This window comes from Fusarium oxysporum, chromosome VI (genome assembly GCF_013085055.1).
Source record: "Fusarium oxysporum Fo47 chromosome VI, complete sequence".
NCBI classification, from domain to species: Eukaryota; Fungi; Ascomycota; class Sordariomycetes; order Hypocreales; family Nectriaceae; genus Fusarium; species Fusarium oxysporum.
In genome coordinates, this window is record NC_072845.1 from 2,146,505 (window position 1) to 2,167,952 (window position 21,448).

At 49.5% G+C, this 21,448-nt stretch overlaps 8 protein-coding genes across 8 annotated transcripts; 5 read left to right on the plus strand and 3 right to left on the minus strand.

The window, feature by feature from the left end:
* Positions 1 to 152: 152 nt before the first annotated feature.
* FOBCDRAFT_225977 (kinase-like domain-containing protein) lies at positions 153 to 3,251 on the plus strand. The gene is made up of 4 exons (XM_031186547.3): positions 153 to 352; positions 407 to 493; positions 550 to 651; positions 698 to 3,251. The coding sequence occupies exons 1-4, from the start codon at positions 276 to 278 to the stop codon at positions 3,180 to 3,182; spliced, it is 2,751 nt and encodes a 916-aa protein (XP_031037682.2). The 5' UTR covers positions 153 to 275; the 3' UTR covers positions 3,183 to 3,251.
* A 5-nt stretch (positions 3,252 to 3,256) lies between these two features.
* Positions 3,257 to 4,842, minus strand: FOBCDRAFT_41653 (uncharacterized protein). Its single transcript, XM_031186546.3, has 2 exons — positions 4,566 to 4,842; positions 3,257 to 4,515 (listed from the first exon to the last, which is right to left on the minus strand). Exons 1-2 carry the CDS (start codon positions 4,754 to 4,756, stop codon positions 3,447 to 3,449), a joined length of 1,260 nt encoding a protein of 419 aa, XP_031037681.2. The 5' UTR covers positions 4,757 to 4,842; the 3' UTR covers positions 3,257 to 3,446.
* Positions 4,843 to 6,702: 1,860 nt separating this feature from the next.
* On the plus strand, positions 6,703 to 7,782 carry FOBCDRAFT_294775 (uncharacterized protein; the record flags this gene model as incomplete). The annotated part of the gene is made up of 1 exon (XM_031186545.3): positions 6,703 to 7,782. The coding sequence occupies exon 1, from the start codon at positions 7,078 to 7,080 to the stop codon at positions 7,780 to 7,782; it is 705 nt and encodes a 234-aa protein (XP_031037680.1). The 5' UTR covers positions 6,703 to 7,077.
* Positions 7,323 to 8,646, plus strand: FOBCDRAFT_41660 (uncharacterized protein). The gene has a single exon (XM_059612189.1). It carries the CDS (start codon positions 7,794 to 7,796, stop codon positions 8,502 to 8,504), a length of 711 nt encoding a protein of 236 aa, XP_059467377.1. The 5' UTR covers positions 7,323 to 7,793; the 3' UTR covers positions 8,505 to 8,646.
* Positions 8,647 to 8,902: 256 nt separating this feature from the next.
* On the minus strand, positions 8,903 to 12,200 carry FOBCDRAFT_137705 (uncharacterized protein; the record flags this gene model as incomplete). Its single annotated transcript, XM_031186542.3, has 7 exons — positions 8,903 to 9,178; positions 9,238 to 9,827; positions 9,889 to 9,922; positions 10,091 to 10,149; positions 10,347 to 11,607; positions 11,663 to 11,756; positions 11,812 to 12,200. The coding sequence occupies 7 exons, from the start codon at positions 12,198 to 12,200 to the stop codon at positions 8,903 to 8,905; spliced, it is 2,703 nt and encodes a 900-aa protein (XP_031037677.3).
* Positions 12,201 to 12,629: 429 nt separating this feature from the next.
* On the plus strand, positions 12,630 to 13,827 carry FOBCDRAFT_225984 (P-loop containing nucleoside triphosphate hydrolase protein). Its single transcript, XM_031186541.3, has one exon. It carries the CDS (start codon positions 12,784 to 12,786, stop codon positions 13,801 to 13,803), a length of 1,020 nt encoding a protein of 339 aa, XP_031037676.2. The 5' UTR covers positions 12,630 to 12,783; the 3' UTR covers positions 13,804 to 13,827.
* FOBCDRAFT_225985 (uncharacterized protein) lies at positions 13,828 to 16,609 on the minus strand. Its single transcript, XM_031186540.3, has 3 exons — positions 15,608 to 16,609; positions 14,891 to 15,471; positions 13,828 to 14,840 (listed from the first exon to the last, which is right to left on the minus strand). The coding sequence occupies exons 1-3, from the start codon at positions 16,159 to 16,161 to the stop codon at positions 14,218 to 14,220; spliced, it is 1,758 nt and encodes a 585-aa protein (XP_031037675.2). The 5' UTR covers positions 16,162 to 16,609; the 3' UTR covers positions 13,828 to 14,217.
* Positions 16,610 to 18,053: 1,444 nt separating this feature from the next.
* FOBCDRAFT_203092 (uncharacterized protein) lies at positions 18,054 to 20,080 on the plus strand (the record flags this gene model as incomplete). Its single annotated transcript, XM_054705052.2, has 3 exons — positions 18,054 to 18,924; positions 19,272 to 19,469; positions 19,521 to 20,080. 3 exons carry the CDS (start codon positions 18,054 to 18,056, stop codon positions 20,078 to 20,080), a joined length of 1,629 nt encoding a protein of 542 aa, XP_054561027.2.
* Positions 20,081 to 21,448: the final 1,368 nt, after the last annotated feature.

Genomic DNA, 21,448 nt, shown 5'->3' on the forward strand with positions numbered 1-21,448 from the left:
CTAAGGTACATATACTAAAGTAGTATGTGGAGTGCTAACCTGGTCTGAGGTAGACCTTATGACGGGGCCCATGTGATCTTCTCCACAGTAGATGGAATAAGGTAGGCTGAGCTGTGAACGTCACTCTACGTTATCTTATCGCACCTCGACACCAGCCACTACGTACCTGCCTATGTTCAATAACGCAACTCAAAACCTTCAACACTAACAATAGCTCTCATTCTCTGCGTGCATCTCCACTTCTCTTCTATCTACACAGCATGACATAGCCTATCATGTCTGAGTACGGGCGTATGGACCCGTTCTCCTTTGCGGGTTCTAAGGACGTCCATCATCCTGTGACTATTCGCATGTAATGCCCCTCGAACCCCTCCATCATGGGAATACTGAAGCTGACTTTTGGCAGTATGAACCTTGAGGGCGACGAACCTCCTTTCAAGTACTCTACTCTTCTCGAGCGCCCCGACTTGCGCCACGCTGGGTCCAACATTAAGTGCGCGACATTGCCCACTACCCTGACTTTTGCGATAGACTAACAAGAGCTGTTAGCCCATACTCTGACCTTTATGTCACAGTGCAGATCTGGGCTGGATCAAAACCCTTGACTGTCCCTGTTCAGACCGCTTATAAACCTTTTCGATCCGAGCGAAAGTACGATACCCCCCGAATGTGATGGCGTACGTATTGACCAAGTTAGATGGAATGAGTGGCTACAGTTGCCTATCACATACGACTCCTTACCAGCGAACTCATGCTTGGCTATAACAGTGTGGGATCTATCACCGACTGGCGGCAAAGGGGCCATCGGCCATGCCATTCCGTTTGGCGGCACGACGCTGCCCATGTTTGACGAGGACAATCAAGTACAGAAGGGAAGACAAAAGTGTCTTGTTCACCGATACAAGAATGCAGACGGTACCGACAACTCAACAACGCCCGCGCTGGTTTCGACAAAGAAGAAAACAACGCGGAAAGGGGAAGTCCCTCCACTAGATAAGGATGCAGAGGAGTTAGAACGGATGGAGACCTTGTTCAAGAAACACGAGATGGGCGAGATCCCTCGGGTTGACTGGCTGGATCAGATGGTCTTTCGGAGCTTTGAGAAACGAGGCCTACAAGCTGCAAAATCGTCAATGAAAATGCTCCAGAGACAACGAGCTATCAACGGTGAGAACGATCCGGACAATCAAGATGGCGAAAACAAGGACGGACGCCCTGGACAGTCGACGTTCTTACTGAACGTGGAGCTGCCACGTTTCGATTTCCCTGTTGTCTTCGCTGACCACGAATACGATCCGCTCCCGATTTCAGCTTTCCAGAATCTCTCGGTTTCGCAGGCAAGCCTTGCAAATCGTCAGCCGGAGGTTCATTACGGCCCAGGTATCAATGCCGTGGGCGAGAGCTCCTCGGTACCTGGGAGACGGCTCATCAAAGTCTACGACCCTGAAGTTGGACACAGAGACAACCCTGCAGAGGCCAAGCATCGAAGACTATTCAGAAGCTCGTATAGGCACGGCATCATTGATAAGAACTTGAAGCCGAATGCCAAGGTTCGAGATGAGCTCAATCTCATAATGTCATATTCTCCAACTCATGTTCTCACCCCAGAGGAGGCAGATCTGGTATGGAAATTCCGTTACCACTTGACACGAGACAAGAGAGCGTTGACAAAGTTTGTCAAATCTGTCAACTGGAGAGATCAGGGCGAGGCGAGACAAGCTATTCAAGTTCTCGGGCGCTGGACTGCAATTGATGTTGACGATGCGCTGGAGCTCCTCGGACCATCCTTCGACAACTCTGCTGTGCGTTCGTACGCTGTAGACAGATTGCGAAAAGCCGACGACAAGGAACTTCTGCTCTATCTTCTTCAACTTGTTCAAGCGCTCAAGTATGAGCACATATCAGCAGATTCAGAAGAGGAAAGCAGTCAAGATTCATCCCTGGCCCGTTTCCTGATCCAGCGTGCGGCTGCCAACTTTTTGCTCGGCAACTATTTCCACTGGTATCTTATGGTCGAGTGTGACGATGCCAGCCCTGAGCAAGGGATCGATAACCGCAACATCTACCGCAAGGTCGCATACGACTTTATGGCCGAGCTTGTCAAACAGCCAGATGGCCAGGAAACGCGCAAGACTCTTTTGCGCCAAGCAGAGTTAGTCGCTATTCTCTCGAGAATTGCTCAAGAGGTCAAAACGTCGAATGAATCCATTCCGAAGAAGGTCGACCGAGTTAAGCACTTTCTGGCTGATCCCAAGAACGAGTTGTTATCATTCGATCCGCCCTTACCGATGCCACTTGACCCTTCAGTACTGATTACGAGCATCATACCAGATCAAACAGTTGTGTTCAAGTCTTCACTAAACCCGTTCAAGTGCACCTTCAGGACAACAACTGGGAGCTCCTATGCCATTATCTTCAAGCTGGGCGATGATCTTAGACAGGATCAGCTTGTTATCCAGATCATCACTCTCATGGATCAACTGCTGCAGAAAGAGAACCTTGACCTCAAGCTGTCACCCTACAAGATCCTGGCGACAAGTACTTCTGCTGGCGCTTCGCAGTTTGTACAATCCCAAAGCTTGTCAAGCATCGCTAACAAGTTCAAAAACAACCCAGCTTTGGCCTACCTAAAGATTAACAATCCGGATGACAACCAACCTCTTGGCGTCCGACAAGAAACCCTGGACACGTACGTAAGATCTTGCGCAGGATACTGTGTCATCACTTATATCCTCGGCGTTGGCGATCGTCACCTGGAGAACTTGCTGCTTGCACCTGACGGCCACTTCTTCCATGCCGACTTCGGCTACATTCTTGGCAGAGATCCCAAGCCTTTCGCGCCTCTGATGAAGCTGTCCAAGGAGATGGTGGATTGCATGGGTGGCGTGAACTCAGAGTATTACAAGCAGTTCAAGCAGTACTGCTTCCTTGCGTTTACGGCACTACGCAAAAATTCAAATCTTATTCTCAATCTCTTCAGTCTCATGGTCGATGCCAACATCCCTGATATCCGACTTGAGCCTGATAAGGCAGTGCTCAAGGTCCGAGACCGTTTCCACTTGGAGTTGAGTGAAGAAGAGGCACTGAGTCACTTTGACCGGATTATTGAGGAAGCCCAAACATCTTACGCTCCTGTTGTCATTGACAAGCTGCATGAGTGGGCACAGGCTTTCAGGGCATAGAATGATTGCTGATGACACGGGCAAAAGGAGTTGGGGCGTTCATATAATATAAATCAGCTTTGCTAGGCAATAAACCTGATCTGATTATTTGCATTTGTCATTCATTTCGTTGAGGGCTTGGATCTGTATACCCTTCGGACCATGGTTTAAGGAGTGGCTACTTATCACACTCTGCAGCGGTCTGGTTCACCTGTTCATAATGGAACAGCCAGCCCAGCCAATCACGATGTACGTTATACTCTTATTCACATATTTTTATCCCGCTTATGTCTCGCCAAATGTGAAGATACCCTTGCCCTTACGGAATCCCTCAAGGCCCTGCTGCACGGCATTGCGCAGAGTCTCCTCCTCTGTCTCCCAGTCCCACTTGACCTCCTCGATAGGGACGTCGCGGAACTGGCCAGATCGAATGAGCTGGAGAATATCGTTGATGGCATGTCTCCTGCCGGTAGGATCCTCCTCATTGAGTCTGCTGAGCCAAAAACCAAGGAAACGGACATCCTTGAAGATAAGGAGAGCGAGGGGTAGTGAGACTGGCTGCTTAGCCATGCCACCATAAGAGACCATAGTAGCGCCTTTGCCGAGCGATCGAGCGATTGTGGTGGCTGACTTGCCTCCAACACAGTTGAGGCCTAGACCGATTTCCTCACGACCCTTGCGGGTGATTTGTGCTAGTTGGTCCTTCCACTGGGGAGCTAGGAACTGGGTTTCGGTAACGACGACATCTGCGCCGAGGTCTTGGAGCTCTTTCTTCAAAGCGTTAGTCGCCCTGGGTGTTTCGCGATCGCGAATAACGTTGATGCTCCTCAAGCCCCAGAGCTTTCCAAACTGGATAGCAGCTCGTCCAACACCAGAGTTGGCGCCATTCTGAATGAACCACTGACCACTGCCAACTTCAAGGGGGCGCATGCCCATACCAGCTTGAAGACCAGCACTGGGTCCATAATGTCGCAGGATGCGGTAGGCGGTGCATGGGTTGACGCTCACGGTCGCGACTTGTGTAGGAGTCAAGCCCTCCTTATCGATCTTGATAAACTTATCGGCTTCAGCAATGGCATGTGTTCTCCAAGTACCGAACTGGCCGATGGCGGGGATGACCCAGTCGCCTTTCTGTAGCGAGGAAGAGGATGAGCCTGTGGAAACGACCTCGAAAACACCTTCGTTACCGGGAATGGCGGAAGGTTCAGCGGTACCAATTAAGTTGGTGAAGGGAGGCATAGAGCCATAAACTCCCTGGACTGTGTTGACATCGGCGGGGTTGATGGGAGCGGCGAGAGTTCGGACGAGGACCGAATCCGAGGGAATAGAAGGGGAGACAGAGTGACTGTGAAGCCTATAGACAGTTGTTAGTCTTATCTACGGTGAGATATAAAATATACATACTTGAGAACTTTGGCTGGGTCTCCAGGCTTTGAGAAGACAAGAGCCTTAGCCTGTGTGTAGCCATAAGGACCCGACTTATATCGTGCGGCGATCATGGGAAGTCGGGCCATATGTTGAGCACTGAGCTTAGCCGAAGGCCTTGCAAGGCCTGAGGCGAGTGGCCTGAGGCGCAGACACTGCGAGCTAGACATTGTAATGAAGGTCTACAATCAATTGTCGAACTAAAATAAGAAAATTGATTACCTTTCCTCAATTGAGGTTGATGCTTGATTCAAGCTTGACGAAACAAGTTCAACCGAGCTCGGTTCAAAACGATTAAAGCTCTATGACGTGAAATGTTGACAAGCCAATTAGATTATGCGATTAAATGGGGCCGCACCCCCAGCCGGAGAAACAGAATTTCTGGACCTTGTGAAGATTCTGGAGGGCCCAAGTCCAAAATTCGAGGCCCAAATCGTTTAATGTGGGTGGGATGATGGATCCATTCCCGCGTTTGTGGAACGCGGGGGCCTTCCTAGATCGGGAGATGTCGACGAGACGGGTAACACAAGAGATAAGATTGGGAATAGCGGCAGAGTTTCTACAGCTTGAATAGGGAACAAGAATTGTCTGGCTGCGCTAGCATAGACGGTTCGTGAAGATTGAGGTACTTGACGATACTTCCCCTTATCATGACTCGCAATGGTGAGAAACAGCCCAGAGGGATCGGAGTCTTTTACTGCAAATGCTGGAGGTTGGTCCCAGGACTACCTCAGTAAAAAGGTAGATCACATAAACTTAGGTTGTTTCTCCTATGCACCATAAAGGGAGGATAGCCATAGTCCGATCTTGAATCGCTCTAACAGAGAAAAAAGGCAAGACAATCAATCGTGCCGTGAGTGAAACATGTTTTAGTCTCTTGAGCGGGTTCCTGGTCTCCCGTGGAAACGCAATCCAGTCCAACCAAGAATTTCTTTCGGCTGCTCGAGTCGTATCGTTCGTCGTGTTGAAACTGCGCCTCGAGTGCCAAGGTACTTGTGATGATAGATACGAGCTATCTGAAAGAGTAATCTCGGCAACAAGGCAGCTTGTGAATATGGTCAATGGTATAGCACTGTTGACAGATAACAGCTCGTCACAATTATCGACATGGTACCGTTTGATATAGGCCCGGTTGAAACATGTTGGCGCCAACGTTTCTTCTCTCCATCGAATGGGTGGTTCATCGAGCCTTGACACACGTCTGTGGCGTTAGGAAAAGGGTGTTTTCTCGGAGTTGTAAGGGAGAAAAGACAAGGGAGCAGTGAATATGATGAATTGACTTTTGAATCTTGTATGATCAACTCAATGATCAATCGGTGCTTCTTTTCTTTTTAATTTCTGATATATTACGAGTCTATAGCAGAGTTGATTCAACCTTGTTGCTTCGGAATCGTTCGCCATCCGGTGTCATTTTCTTCAATAGTCTCGGTCTGTCCCGTAGTCTTGAGTGATTGCATGATGGCTTCCAAGATTCAAGGTCAGTACTTTAGAGGTACCTTTGAATCTTGACAGCCACACGCTGCAAGAGGGACCGCTATCCCCCATATCGATTAGACCAATCACCATTTCTGGTAACGCAGATACCAAGCAGTACTTTGCGTGCCCAAAGACGCCCAACTCGCGTGGCTCCAGCAGGGTCCAGGGAAGAGCGGGCTCGCTGCAGTCTCTCAGGGGCAAGGTCTTGAAAAGGAAACACTTGTGTGGCACTCGAACCTCGAAGTACCCCCAAAGTAGCTTTATTAGGTTCGCTGCCAGCCACGACATTCTCCACTTACATCAGGAAGGTCGTACTGTACCTCCTACGGCTCTCTCCTCCAGCCTAAGACCCGGTCTTGCACCAATTCTTCTCATCTGAACACATACTCCTCCCTCTCTCCTCTCCATTCAATTTCTCCTCTCTTCTATCCTACATCATCTACAGCCTCATAATATCTCTACATCAACTACTCATCGCCTCAATTGCTCCCCACGTCTGGGATCATCGTCCTTGTTACCAAAAGCGTCACGCCACGCCGCGTGTTGGATCCCTGCAACTTGCAGTCAACCACAAGCCACCAGACCCTTGCTCCAATTTTCCACCTCTACCTTACCTTACCTTACCTTACGCTACGCTACAGCACTGTGCTGTGCTGGATGCGTCTGTACCTTGCCTCGTTATTCTGCGGTACCTCTTCATCCTGGTCAGGTCAAAGCCGTTTACTAGAACTCTCCTTTCTCTTCGCCCTGTTCTTGCGGGGAGTTTGAGACTCAGCTTCGTCATCTAAACCCGCTTGCTGGATCCCAGTCATCAATTACAGCTTCATTGAGAGTTTTGGTTGCCATTTCAATTCTCTTTTTGAGCTCCTTGGCCCTCGCTTCGCCTATCCTTCTTTTACTGAATACCCCTTTCCGAATTCGGGCCCTCGCCATCGAATCGACCTGCCTTCTTCCATTCTCCGTCCGATCCGCCTCGTATCGTATCGTGCACGAATCACCGATTTATTTTTCCATTATGTCGTCTCTTTTTGGCAAGAGCGGCGGAGGTTCGCGATTCCAGCTGCCCGCTCTCAACCTCAACTTTGGTAGTATCACAGACGGCACCAATATCCCACCGCCTCCGGAATCACCTGTTCAGAAGGTCCCAACTCCTCCACAGACACCGCCACCCGCCAAAGACGTCAAGGACGAATCCAAGAAGGAACCAGGACAGGATACATACAGCAGTGTCACCGAGGACGTCAACAAGAACACACCTCAGCCAAGCATTACTGCTTCTTCTAATGGTAATCTCGCTGGAACCAAACGCTACGCCGACGAGGATGCTCCTTTGAGCCCAGCTGCTTCAAGCCGCCAAGGCAGCATCCGTCGCCTATTCAGTAGAACCATGTTGAATAACACTTATGCAGAGGGCCAGATATCATCGAACGGAAGTGTCCCAGCCGCCGGCGCCGGCGGCCTTGCCCGGCCGAGTAGCCAGGGCGGTGCAAGCTACCTCGACGAGCGCAAGTCTAGGAGAACCAGCGGCTGGTTCAGACGCATGAGGACCGGAGAGACGATCCCCAACAAACGAGCCAGTACCATGTTTATGGAGGAAGGTCCTCGTGCACCGACACCCAAGAAGCAATCCGGCCCCCCGCCTCCCATGATACCCGAATTGACCGATCTCGAAAAGGACAACGGAAGCTTGGGTTCTGATCTTTTCAAGAACATCAAGTAGATCGACGTTTCATGCGACACCTAGAGCCAAATGCGCCTGCCGTGCTCGACTCGCCAATAATGGCTGGACAGCCACCCCGTTTTTCCTTTTCAACTATTTACATATTCAAAGACCGGAAATTGAGACAAGACAACACATTACACCTATTTTTTATTATTATCGATCGAGCCAGAAGTAGCAGCAGCAGCATAACATGTGCCGGTCCAACCACTTTTGAAAACGCGTCTCTTTTATCGTATCCGTTTTCTGCGCAGCGAGAAGGATGTTTTCAGCCCATGTCTTGGGGGAAAGGGTGTCTGCAGTGGAGCAGGGGAAAATGGGGGGAGAAGGAATCAAGAGCAGTGCAGTATGGTGAAGGCAGCTCATCAAGATACCCAACTCGTTTCGCAAGCTCACTTATCCGGTGTGCGAATTATGGATTTGTTTTCTTCTTGTTTGGCATTGCTTTAGTTTTCTATGCTATGCGCTATGATACTACAATGCAGTGTATCATGGTCATCTTACGGGTTTCATGTCACTATTTGTCATTTATTACTTGTCACCATCACCTGAACGGCCCCTGCTACTACTATGCGGAGAATCATCTCAGATTATTATTTCTTTGTGAGAGTTACAAGGCTATTTTTTTTCAAAATTTCTTGGGAGGTGACAGGAAGGAGCACGCTGCGGATGCCCTTTTGGATTTTACACATCTATTTATAAAGAGGAATTTGTACAGATAGGTGATTCTGTTTTGAGAGAAAACTAGGAGAGTTTTTGGAGACAACATGCCAAGATATTGGTCAAAGCTCCGTTACTAGAGGGAAGTCTCCCTCTTGTTATTGGATATGAGGCTAATGAAGAATTGAACCCAGATCCTTAATATTCACGGTCCTTGATCTGATCCATGCGCAGGGAAGGCTGACTAGAGATCTGTGATGGTTCCGCCTGTGGCTTGCTTGTGTCGTAATCTGAAGCACAGATCAGGACGTACAAGTGCATCGGTGAACGTCACTGTATCTATAAATATTCTGCTGCGTATCTGAGGCTGTGCAGAGTTTTTTATGAGGTATCCAATTCATGCCCGTCCAACAATGTCACGGCAGTCTGGGAGATGAGGACTTCGGTGATACATCGTCACTCATACATTCAAGCCCTCTTTTTTTAGCTTCGCATACAGAGCGTCCTTAGAAGCTTCATACCCAGGTACCATAATGCCTTCACCTGTCGGAACTGGTGCATTGAAGAGTGGCACAACTCTCGTTTCCCCCTTAGTCACTTCGAGGATGGTGCCATTGCCATGCTCTGGGTTGACGACAAGTTGCCACATGCCTCGAGCCACTTCTAGAGGGTCTATCAGAACTGTATCCTCGTCTAGCATGACTGCTTTGGTTGGGTCTTCATGCCACAGAGGAGTCTAGTGGTAGCCATGCATTAGCAGTCATCCAAAGGCTCATAAAGACTTGGTGAGTTTACCTCTACAGCACCGGGAGCAATACAGCCGACTCGAATACCAAGTTCATCACGCAATCCCCCCAATGCTCTCACAAACCCATGCAAGCCATGCTTACTCGCAAAGTACAAGGGTGTTGCTATGCCAGCTAAGTAGCCTGCCATACTGCCAACATGTACAATGCATCCCTTCTGCTTCGTCTTTGTCCAATGCCCGATAGCCAGTTGACTGAGCCGAATGGGAGATACCAAGTTCACATCCAAGACTGCATAGTGTCCAGGTTCCGCATTGGCATCATCTCGAGACACACTATCCTCGTTACTCTCAGTTCTGGGTGGTTCCCAGAAGGAGGACCATTGAGGCTCGAACAAACCGGCTCCTGGAACAACAATATCGACAGTTGTGAACTTCTCCAAGGCCTTCTTCCAAGCGGCCGTCAACTGTGGCCAAGATGCAACGTTGGTTTCTTGAAACAAGACCCCAGCTTTGCCGTCAACGCCAGGGAACGGATATTGCTTCAGGAGTTGTTGAGCTTCGGGCCGTAATTTGAGATCGGCAACGAGGACCGAACATCCATTGTCTAGGAGTATACGGACAAAGCACAAGTTGATGCCTGTGCTTCATGGTCAGTCAATATAATTCCTTGCATGTCTATGTATTTGGCATGTGTATACCTGAGCCACCGCCAGTGACAAGCGCAGATTTCCCCTGCACAGACGTTGTCATATTCCTTTTGATTAGAAGTGTTTCACTTTAAGGTTGTTAAATGGTTGGTGATCCGATCGCCAGCGAGGGCCCAATGACGCAAGTTGTATCTTTCAGGGCTGTATGATCCCTACTCCAACTGTTATATGAATCAGCGTTGCAGTCGCTCACTCGAATGTTTTGAATAAGAGAGTTGATGTTAGAGAGAAGAGTGAACTGAAGTGCAGTTTCTGCGGGGTAGTCTTATTATCGTATGAAAGACACTAGGGACACGCATGGGCTGACGAATGAATCTACTCCGTACTTCATATGGGTTTCATGCAAAGTCTAATCTTTGTGTATCTGTATATGGATATTCTGACCCCTGTTACTAGCAGCAATATGTTGTCTCACCTCCTCTCTGAAGCATTCATGTCAAATCAAACACCAGCCTTCTCCTCATCCCCAGATCCTTGCACCTGCATCGTCTCTGAATCCGAATCCTCCGGTTTGCCCTCCCGACAAGCCCATCCATCCACTAATCGCAACGTCTCACGGCTCCACACGCGGTTCATGAGCGATAATCGGACGGGAACTAAAGCGATGATGATCAGAGGGAATGCAGGGGCCGCAACTGTCAGGGTCACCCCAAAAACAATGCCTGTTATGATGATCTGTGCGATTGTGTACATGTGAATACCGAACCAGCTAACATTATCAGGGAGGGCAGGGAGATCAGATGGCGGTGTGAGTAGGTTTACAACTCTTTCAAGAATAGGGTTGACAGATAGAGACTGGTAACCCATGAAGAGGAACAGGCCAGCGAGCACTGATGTCTGTGTGAGACCCAGAAGCTTTTGTAGCGGGGGAGACACAAAGATAAGAATGAGAGAAGCCTGAATGAAGTGAGAATATCTCTGCTCATATGTCCTTGCGACTGGTCGAGGCGAATCTGGCTGCTCCCCTTCTTCCGCAGGAGGACTCTCAATGACATAATGCATCAACGATTCTGAGTGAAGCGGTGCTTGAGGTAACAGGCCGTTTGCCGGAGGAATACCAAGAATACCACAAAGGATGGTAGTGGTTCCCAAGAGAGCAACATCCCAAGCATATCCGCCTGGCTTCTTGGTCCCGTATCGTTCTACGGTGCAGATGATGCTGCTGATTTCGTGGTCAAAGTAGAACAAGACCGTGACGATGGCGCCCGGAATCATGGACAAGAAGACCCATTCGATAGGTATCTCCCAGAAGCGAACAAAGAAAGTCGTTCTGTCTGGGTTTGTGGGTCGAAAGCTGGTTTGGACTTCGAGCCGTATATGATCTAATGATGCCAGTTCCCCGATATATGGGATTCCGATCCATATAATAATGGAAATAGCAGCAGCATATTCTGTAAGTCCAAGTCGAACGTACCGATGGAACATAGGCTTCCACGAGTTTGCGGTGGACAGCAGAATGGCCAGGAGACATGTTCCCACCGCTCCAAGAACAGCATATAGAAAGGCAGCGAGGGAGACTCGAGTGTGGGTTCGCTTCAGCTCCATTGCCGCCTTGTGGAAGTAGATAACACTGTTGAGAAGTGAGAAGATGTCGGCGCTGAAATGGGTGACATATTGCATGGTCCAGTCATGCGCGTTGAAGATGGCAAGTAGATAGTGCATCCAACCAGCATGGATGAGGGACCATGCCATGACTGGCAGAAATTCGACCTGGGAGGTGTTAGCTGATGGCCACCAGTATACATGCACTGTATTATCGACTTACATGAAAGTGTGTATCGCATAGTTCGTAGATGTTCTCGGCCAGCACCGAGAATGGGCCTGTGACACCCAGAATCGTAAGAGGTTGACCCGAGAAACTAGGAGCTCTTGTCAGTATGTCTCGATGTAGAAGGGTATTCACATGCTGCTAACAGAGAGAAAATGAGGCCGCAAAGTCCAGTGCTGAACACAACCTCGATGGTCCCCCACGACTTGCCGGTCAACGTGTATAAATCACTGGCGAAAGTGATACCGGGAAGAAGGTTTGTGAAGAAGATATAGACTGCACTTGCAACCACCTGTTGATTGAAGACCTGCCAATCTGATAAGTATCGACTCTTGAGATTGATAACATCTTCCTTCAGCAGTCGAAAGGGTCGAAGTTTTCCACCTCTTGCAAAGTATCTGGATGCTCGCCCTCCTCCATTTGTAGGACCCGAGGCATCATCCTCAGCTGGGGTTTGTGTGATGGTATTTCCAGAGCCGAACGTTGGCGTCCGCTCAACATTGATAGTGTCTTGGATAGGCTCTGGCCCAGCCATTGTTCACGTCGGTCCTGATACAAGTGACAAGACAGAATTTGTCGTTTCTGCGAAGGATTTGAAGCACATGTTGGAAAATCGCCTGGTCCCGGGGGCTTTGAGTCAACTTATTATTCTCTCAGTCTCGCTATCGCTTCGGTTCAGTGAAAAAGCTCAAGCCCAGTCTTGGCTTTTTCTTGGCTTTGGCGATTTTCCTTGGCTTTCTACAACCTTTTGCCCTTGACGGTGCCGTAAAGGGCGAGGCGGCACTTGGTTGTGTCTCTCCATGCTTTGTCCTAACCCGCGTGGGCAATTCTCCAATATCAATTGGTTCAAACAGGTTCTCGACGATGGTGAGAGCTGCGCATGACGTAATTCTTCTTATCGCCAGCTCTTATCGACACGTGCGGAGGGGCGAGGCTGAACATGGTGGGGCACTAAGACGAGGCTGATAATCAGATTTACATCATGCCCTCTTTTTCAGGGTCCTCTTCATCCTATCACATCTCAATGCTCCACGATGCCCAACTCAAAAGGCAACGGCGCTTCTTCAATTCCCTTTTGCATACGACATACAACCGCAAAATCATACTGAATCGACACAATGGCACAGTTTGTCCCTCGGCAAAGTTTTGTCGTACCGAACTCGATACCGAAAACGTACTATATTGGCCATCATGCCAAGGGCTTCAGCGAGATGACCAAAATGAAGAGCCATATCTCTCTTGCTCTCGAATGCCGCGACGCTCGAATCCCTTTCACATCACACAATCCCAATCTAGATCGCATCATAGGCGGTAACGAACGAATCATCATCTACACAAAATGCGATTACGCAACAGACACACCAAATCTCCAGAACACACTGCGCAAGATTTACGGTGATAATGTCATCTTCTGGGACAAGCACAGACCCTCTACGACAGATAGGTTACTCAAAATGATCAAGAGAGCTGCTGTAGCGCAAGATTCAATACTCGGTTTGCGGGCCATAGTTGTCGGAGTGCCCAATGTCGGCAAGAGTTCAGTGCTCAACGCTCTACGGTTCCAAGGCATACGGAGGAAATCCCCCAAGGTAGCCAAGACTGGAGGTCAAGCAGGCGTGACGCGCAAAATGGGCACAAATGTGCGCATCCTCGACCCAGAGTGGAAGAGTGAGGGCGTAGGCCTAAATGGTGCATTTCTGTTGGACACTCCCGGCGTCTTCCCGCCCTACGTTCGTGACGGCGAGGCTATGCTCAAATTTGCGCTCGTCCAGGGCATAAAGGACGGGTTAATACCAACCGAGATACTGGTAGACTACCTCCTCTACCGGATGAACCTCTTCAAGCCGACCTTGTATGAGAGATACTGCGAACCCACCAACGATGTTCATGAGTTCCTTACCGCCGTTGCTTTGAAAGACGGCCTAATAAAGCTAAAAGGCGTTCCTGATTTGCAATCGGCTGCTACCAGAATCCTACATTTATGGCGACATGGGAAAATGGGCAAGTTTGTGCTGGACGATGTATCTGACGAGGGGTCAGAGAAGCATCAGCAGTCCATAGACAACCCTCCTCTAAGTCTAAATCAAGCAAAGAAACAGAAGAAACAGGCAATTGCACAAGAGAAGGCAGGCGCCTAGCATGCTCAGGAATTCATTTCCGTACCATACGTTGTATACTAGAGCATATTCCATGTACACTATTTAAGCCTATTCTGCCATCTCGTGCCAAACTTGATTCGAGTTGTCCTCCTCCCCGCCTTTACCATGTCTCTCAATATTGTGCAAAGACGCCAATGACCGAACCCTCGGGCCGTACTAGGGTATATGTAGAAAGGTAGCCGGAACACCAGCTTCGCCTCGTGAAGTGGTTCCATTGAAAGAATAACATCGACCACAGAGTATAGACAAGCTCATACAGCTTTGCCTGTTGCATCTTCTGCGGATGCTGGTGACGCCCCTGAATGCACCTAACCGGAAACGCCTTAAATAAGAAATCGAGCGCAGGTCCCTTTTGTCTCATTATGATGGACCTACTGAAACAAAATGCTGCCGTCAGGTATACTGATTCTGCCACTTGACCATATCTCGTGTCAGGACATCCATCATCTCTATACAGTTCAGATCCTTGAAATCTTTGCCCTCAGAAGAGCCTGCTGTATCCTCATTCTCTACAGAATGGGAATCTGAGGACTTTTGCGGTGATGCTTCTCCGTTGCTTGCGTTTCCGTTCGTGCCTGGGATTGCTTCCGCTGCAAGGTCCACTTGGGTCCTTGAAATAAAATCCATTATGGCACCGACACGCCGCTTCATATCCACCATATTCAACTTGTGGTGTAAGGCGGGCTTTGACTTGCCATGTCGATGTTCACTTGTGGGCTTCGTGTGTGTAGGGGTGGGTTCTTCGCCGTTCTTTTGAATGTCCCGTGACATGGATCGTTCTGGGGATTCGCCATCCGCATCGCGATCCCTGGTGTATTGGTTTCTGCCTTTGCCCTTCTTATGTGTAGCTCTGCCGCCGCGCTTGGCGGTGCTTGAGACGGTCTGGTTGCTCGCAGGGGGTGTGTCGGGAAGGGGCGGCGCAAGTGCAGGGGTTTCCATAATAACTGGTACCTCGATGCTTTTGGTAGCTGGAGGGTTAGCAACGGCGGGAGGTGTTTCCTCTGAAGGGTCAGAATCTATACAATGATCAGTACCATGCTTGATCAGAATGTACGGTCCAACTTACCCTCTCCTCGTCGCCTTTCTGCGCGGCCTTTCCTTTTATCTGCAGCTTCCTGTCGCTGGCGCTCTTTATCTTCCTTCTCCGTCTTGGTTCGCTGGTTCTTGCTGTTACGAGCTTTCTTGGCTCCATTTCGAGTGTTAACCTCCTCATCTGATTCATTATAACTTTGAACCTCGACCGGCTCAGTGGGAGGCGAAGGTGACATCGAATTAGTTCTCTGTCGCTTTACACTTAACGGGTTCCTTAGTGATGCCAGTTTTTCATCCCGTGGCCGAGCATTGACGGCGATTGACTCTTCACTATCGCTTCGTCCCCGTTTCGCTCGTCGGGTCATGATTTCTTGTCCATCTTGAGGGACATCTTCTTTACTTGCTTCAATGGCGCGCAGGAGTTGCTCGTCTTCATAAGCTCGGTCGCGGCTATTCATTGTGGATCGACGTTTTGAGGTTTGTGAGGCGGAAGTTGGGCGCGAGTTCTTGCTCGTGCCAGTCTTGGGTGAACGATTGCCTTCCTTAGCAATTGAGGCGGCTCGAGAGGTTGCGCGCGACGGCCTGTTATGGGGGACATACTTGGACCATTTTTGGCTGAAAACAAACTTGTCAGTACTCAGGTTCGTAGGAGGGCCGCACAACAGGCATTGTCCAGGAATTCAAGCAGCCAGGAATTTCAAACATGAAATCCGTCTTGCCAGCCAAAAAGCATGCTGGGAAATCGACTTACCCGTTGCTTGCAGTATATATTTTATGGAGATCTTTGCGACATTGCTCGCAAAAATATTCCTCGGGTGAGCTCTCAGCGCTGAAGATTCCGACACAGGCGCCATGCTGCCAGACCTTACAAATGTCGCATTGAACAAAGAAGCCGGTAACGTCTTCAGTAAATTCTATGGCATTGAAGAAATCTAGGTCGGCACCTTCCACGGGTGGGCGGCCCGGGTATTCTTCTGCATCACAGATACATCGCACGGCTTCGTCCTCCTCTTCTTGGAGGTCGTCACTGCCATTCGCCATTTCAAAATTATCGGGTTTCGAAGTCTTCTCGTTTTCGTCTTCGTGGTTGCGCTTTCGCCTTCGACCGAGGAGGGTATCGTCAAGATCTTCAAACGGCTCCGAGGACAAAGAGGCACTGGGTGTGGACTTGTTGGAAGAGGGTTTGGCGACTGATCTCGTATTCCGCTCAACTCGACCAGACGTGCTTGAGGATACAGATGACTGTTGGGATTGTGAATTGGTGGCGCGGGCTCTTGATGACCGTCGCGGCGAGGGTGGTGCCATTGAGGGAGCCGGGTCACCGATCTGAGGTGACAGAGGAGAAAATGGAAGAAAGAGGACGAGGGAGAGGGTGTCGGAACCAACAACGGCGCGTGGAATAAAATAGAGTAGATATGTTCTTCCCAGCGCCGATCGAGAAGTTGAGAGGAAAGGAAATCGCGAGAATTGGTGGTGCTGAGCAAGGAATAAGGATTGTTGAAGCTGGGTAGTGACCAGCGATGAGTGCGGCTACTGAAAGAAGAATGTCGAGTAAGGGCGAGGGTATCGAAGGACGGATTGGCAAGCAAGCATATCGAGACCGAGTAAAAACGCCGTGGTCATGACACGGAGAGATGCCGTAACAATGAGTATGAGAGAGAGACGAGTGGGTGGAAGCTTTCTTCGGAACGAAGAGGAGGAGGAAGAGGATAACCAGAAGAAGCGCGGGCACGGGCATGGGCATGGGCATGGGCATGGGATGGGTGTGGGAAAGTGGGCAGGAAGGTGGGCGCGGGTCTCACTTTGCTTGGGATACTTCCCAAAGCAAAAGCCGATGGAACCACTACAAACCCACCTGCAGGACATAAAGTTATAGCGCTCACTGTGCAGACTGAGCCCACTAACAAGCTCCGAATACAGGGGTCTTTTGGGGTTCACGAAAGTCTCTTACTGGCGCAGCCAAGCTACCTTAGTCAGGCAAAATTAGTGCCCACTCACAGCTGAGGCACAGCGCATCACAGTGATCAGATGGCTATTGGCCGGCCCCGGTATGAGACTCTGAGAGCGGTTTGTTTCCGCATCATTTAGAGACTGTTTCCATATTAATTGCCCTACCATGCATGCCCTGCATTTCCTGACGAGTGACATCAGGAAAATATTGAATTCCATGTTGTTCGAGTGAGCCACAAAACAGTTGTTTCACAATGCTCCGGTCCAGTATAGACTACTCAGGATGGGTTTACACACAAAAGTAAATGTACAGTTGAAGCTCAAAATCGTAAACACCAGTCTATAGTCGTCCTTTTTTTCTTGTGGCTGCTGTCAGTAGGAATTGGAGAAGACGGGAAGGCGGGACAGTCATGGTCAATAGTATTGGAGGCGCCAGTCTGATTACCTAACCTGCCATCTCCCAATGGGCCCTGCCTACCTTAGCACCTCCACAGATTAGTAGTTGGTGATTCAATCACACTCAAATACAGCAACCTTGAGGGCGTTATCGGACTTCGCATTGTGTTATTCTGGCTACTCGCTTTGATAATTCTTGCCTCATAAATTTTGTCTCCTTTTGTGCCTACTGTGGCGTCTGCGCTCATATAAAAGCGTCCTTCGTGTCCGCGAACACCCCCTCCATCACCCCGTCCATGACTGGGTAAGCGAGCCCCGGCCTTGAGCGACCAAGAGCGAGCGAGTCTGGCAGTCATTCGTATACCTACTACAGGAATCGATACAAGTACGAAACGAGCCGAGCCGGTGCAGGCTGGTACTCGTGCCAGTGCCAAACACTCAGTCGTGATATCGACGATATGTTCTGACCCGCACACAGAACGTTTTAGAGCCCGACCGAACCAAGTTTACCCCTCTGAGCTTCGAAGAGATAAGCCAGTCTTTTGCAGATCACGGTTTTGGTTTTCTTTACGACTTGTATAACTAGTATTGCAGTATTGAATTTGTTTGCTGCCAACGAATTGTACAAGCTCCGACCCCTCGTTTGGCAGCACTTGCCCTTCGACTGTCGTGTCTGTCGTCGTTTAGAACAGAGCCTATACAATGTTCGATGGGTACGCTTTCCATTTGCTTTGCATTTGGCCCGTCGGTTGCCAATCTAGCCGGTGTTGATCCTGCAACTGCTTTCAACTGCCATCAAGGCTGAGCAGCTTCTGACGGTGCCAACAAATCTTCCAATACCATCTGCCGCCATGTCGAACTTCCCTATAATTGTGGCGATTCTCCTCATTGTTCTGGTGATCTACGTGCTAACGAGAAATGTTCGTTCACGCGCAGGTCATAATCTCAATATGTCGCCAGATACTGTATCGTCGCTGTTCCCAGACCGACCGATTCGGCCGTTACCGAAACGTCGACTGCGCGAGAAGCTCTCACCGAGGACCGTAGATACAATAGCGTATCCTCCTTCAACTCACGAAACTACGCCTCTCTTTTATTACCCACCATACAACTTCAGGGAAGACACGAGCCCGCCAAGAGCATGTTCTACAAGCCCATCTCAACAAACTCGTCGAGCGGAGGAGGGGTGCAACTATACCCCTCGACGAAATGGGCTGGGGCTGCCAGATGGCGACGATGAAGAGCCGGCTTTGCGAAGCACTCTTGTTACTAGATCACCCCCGGAGATCTTGACTCGTGGTACTCAGCGATCCTCGAAGCCAGATATCCCTAATCCGCAACCGCCGCTTTCCGCAACGTCCTCGGTGGATGGTTATGATGTATTTGAGAACACGAACAACAACAAGAAGCGCAAAATTCCCTCTGCAGGGGAGCTTTCTGTTAATGGTACTCAGGGCTTGAATAATGAGATTGCCATTTCAGCTGGTGCGGGACGTTCTCCTACCGATGAATCACACAACGACCGGGCGCACTCCCATTCAGTCTCACATCCAACGACGGGTACTTTTTCATCCAACAATCAGGGAATATCAGGACCTGGACGGGGCAGGCTTGGTCGCTCAAGGAACGGCAGAAGCCCGCTGCGAGCATTGTCTGATGGCAACAGTAATGCGTGGGTTGGGCGAGGCTCAAAAGCCACGGCATCTCAGTGGGCTCCGGGCGGTACGTCAATAATTCTTCTACTTTTTTCATGCTCTGTTGCTGTTTTTCCAAACTCCTACATATGGATTTATCACCAGCGCATGCATTCAACCGAGCTTCTGAATATATTATGCCGGTACGCCTTTCGTTGCGGAGAGGTTGTTCAGCCATGGGGTTTTCCTGCTCTGCCCTCCATAGCTTTCGGCTACCAGCATAAAACGGAACGGAGACTTGCACACCATTTTCAATATCTCTTCCGGTGACAATTTGCACTGCCGCTTGGCTGATGGGATTTTCTCCCCCGCAGTCCTACGTTGATCTCTGTTTCTTCCACAACTGGGCGCATTTTACTTATAACGGACTTCCAGCTGCTAACGCAAACTCAGAGCAAGAGGGCAGTGGTATAATATCAAATGCTATCGCAAACGCCGAGAAACTTCGACCTCAGGGACAGGAGAACGTGAGTCTGCTTCAGCAACACTCTACCGCAACAAAATCGACTCCAGCATCGACCCAGTTTACTTTCACCTGTGATTCCCAAGTTCCTGGCACGATTCAGTGGCCCGGTGAGTACATATTGCATAGTCGAGACCCTGATTTGCTGACATAGCCGTCAGGTCACGCGAGCAAGCACAGCATGTCGACTCAGGCTGGCCCTGGCTCCTTACCACCTGGCAGTGTTGCTCCTCACGATGGGTCTTCCGTGGCAGCTAGTCGAGGCTCCGGAAGTTCTCGTCGAGACAGCAAACGACGTCTAGACAGGTCACTCGAAAGGGCTGCGCGGCGTCGTCGTCAAGAGGCGCGACGGGATTCCACCAAAACAGCTGATGAGTGGATTTGCGAATTCTGCGAATACGAGATGATATTTGGAGTACCACCCAGAGCATTGATCCGACAGTATGAGATGAAAGACCGCCGACGCCGACAGGAAGAAGCTGATCGCAAACGACTTCTCGAAAAGGCCAAGGAGAAAAGTCGGAAGGGCAGAAAGGGCGGCAAGAAACCTGCGTCTCGGGGAGAGAATGCTGCCGCTCAGAACCCGCCTCAGGAGCCAAGCACATCTGTGGACATGAACCACAACCATTCAAATCAGTCAAGAGAGGGCGAGAACCGTTTCCCGAATTCCCCAGGAGATCGCACTGGGCCAGACATACCGACTGAGGTCCAGTCATCATAGTTTGCAAGCATGATTCAGTGGAAGGGGCTGCTCCCAGCAATCGCGGTACTCCCTATTTTAGCCTTGATGATCGGGGTACGTCGTCGACCAACAAAGCTATGAAAGGGGATGTATACCTCGAAGATATCAGTGAACCAAGACACTCTGCGGTGTCCGGTATCCGAAAATGAGGTACTCTTGCTCTTGAAGATGAAGAAAGGGACAGAGCCCTGCCTACGACGGATTTCTTGCTTGTTGCTATTGGGGGAAGTGTGGATAACAAGAGACTGAGCCACTCGGTGGGGAGGCGGCTCAGTAACGACACGAAAGTGACATTTGGTTTAAGGATAGGGGATAGGAATAGGTAGAATGTTGTAGCTTGGGCCACCACAAACAGCATTTGGGTTCAATCAGCCAGACCAAAGTCACATTGTATGATAACAGGGCTATCCTAACTTGTTCAACATTTTTTAACCACACATTGCTTTTCTGTCTCAACTTACGAATATGCACAGACAACTGCTGCAAAATTGCATGAAAGCGACTTGGCTACGATTGAAACGTCCTAGTCAAGCTATGACGTCAGAAAGCTGTTCAGTTCAGCTGGAGATTTGAGGTGGGCTCTGATCTAGGATATGCGGAGATACGGGCCTTCAGCATACATGGTGAAGAATCGAGGAAATCAAGAGTGGTTGAATTGTTTTGGCAGTAGTATACTGTGAAGAATGCTCTATAAAACTGATTGAATTCATGCGCCCTGAGCAGTGTATTTTCTTCTATAACTAGATGATTTACGGTCTCGTCTCGTTGTTCTCCAGCTAGGTGCTACCATTTGTCTCCCAGGTCCATCCGAATCCCGATACAGAACAATACCACTACCATGAAGATCAGTCCCTCAGTGGGCCAGGGTCAGTCTTTGAATGAGCCGCGTGCCTCAGGTCGAGCAACCTAAGAACCAAGCAAGATTAGTCCCCAGATTGTTTATGTTTATTCCGCCGAGCAATCTTGTAGATCTCGGCAGGTGGAAACTGGAGGCCTGCCGAGACGGGACCTGATAAGGCACTGATCTACAATTTGAATTACTGATCTCTGGATCTGTGCAGCAGACGGGGGGTCTCTTTGTGATTGCACTACTGAAAACCGGAAAGTTGAGGTTTATTATATGTATGTGTATGTGTACTGTGTTGGACCAGTCTGTACAACGACAACCACGTGTTGATCGACGTGGACTACCAGGGAGTAACAGGAGGAGGTTTGTATGACATAAATGGTTATCACTTCAAGCAAAGTCATCACAATTATCTTATTGGACCCTTGAGTTTCCATCTCCATTAGATGCAATGCGCCCTGGAAGATGGAACTACCGGAATAAAAAATTACATCCCAGAA

Bases quoted from the DNA above. Each gene is read 5' to 3' on its own strand.
- FOBCDRAFT_225984 (XM_031186541.3), top strand. From the start codon at position 12,784: ATGGCACAGTTTGTCCCTCGGCAAAGTTTTGTCGTACCGAACTCGATA.
- FOBCDRAFT_41660 (XM_059612189.1), top strand. From the start codon at position 7,794: ATGCGACACCTAGAGCCAAATGCGCCTGCCGTGCTCGACTCGCCAATA.
- FOBCDRAFT_225977 (XM_031186547.3), top strand. From the start codon at position 276: ATGTCTGAGTACGGGCGTATGGACCCGTTCTCCTTTGCGGGTTCTAAG. The intron at 494-549 runs GTGCGCGACATT...AAGAGCTGTTAG, and splicing joins CACGCTGGGTCCAACATTAA to CCCATACTCTGACCTTTATG. The intron at 652-697 runs GTACGATACCCC...TGACCAAGTTAG, and splicing joins CCTTTTCGATCCGAGCGAAA to ATGGAATGAGTGGCTACAGT.
- FOBCDRAFT_41653 (XM_031186546.3), bottom strand. From the start codon at position 4,756: ATGTCTAGCTCGCAGTGTCTGCGCCTCAGGCCACTCGCCTCAGGCCTT. The intron at 4,516-4,565 runs GTATGTATATTT...AACTGTCTATAG, and splicing joins GACCCAGCCAAAGTTCTCAA to GCTTCACAGTCACTCTGTCT.
- FOBCDRAFT_225985 (XM_031186540.3), bottom strand. From the start codon at position 16,161: ATGGCACCACCCTCGCCGCGACGGTCATCAAGAGCCCGCGCCACCAAT. The intron at 15,472-15,607 runs GTAAGTCGATTT...GTTTGTTTTCAG, and splicing joins ATATATACTGCAAGCAACGG to CCAAAAATGGTCCAAGTATG. The intron at 14,841-14,890 runs GTAAGTTGGACC...ATCATTGTATAG, and splicing joins AGAAAGGCGACGAGGAGAGG to ATTCTGACCCTTCAGAGGAA.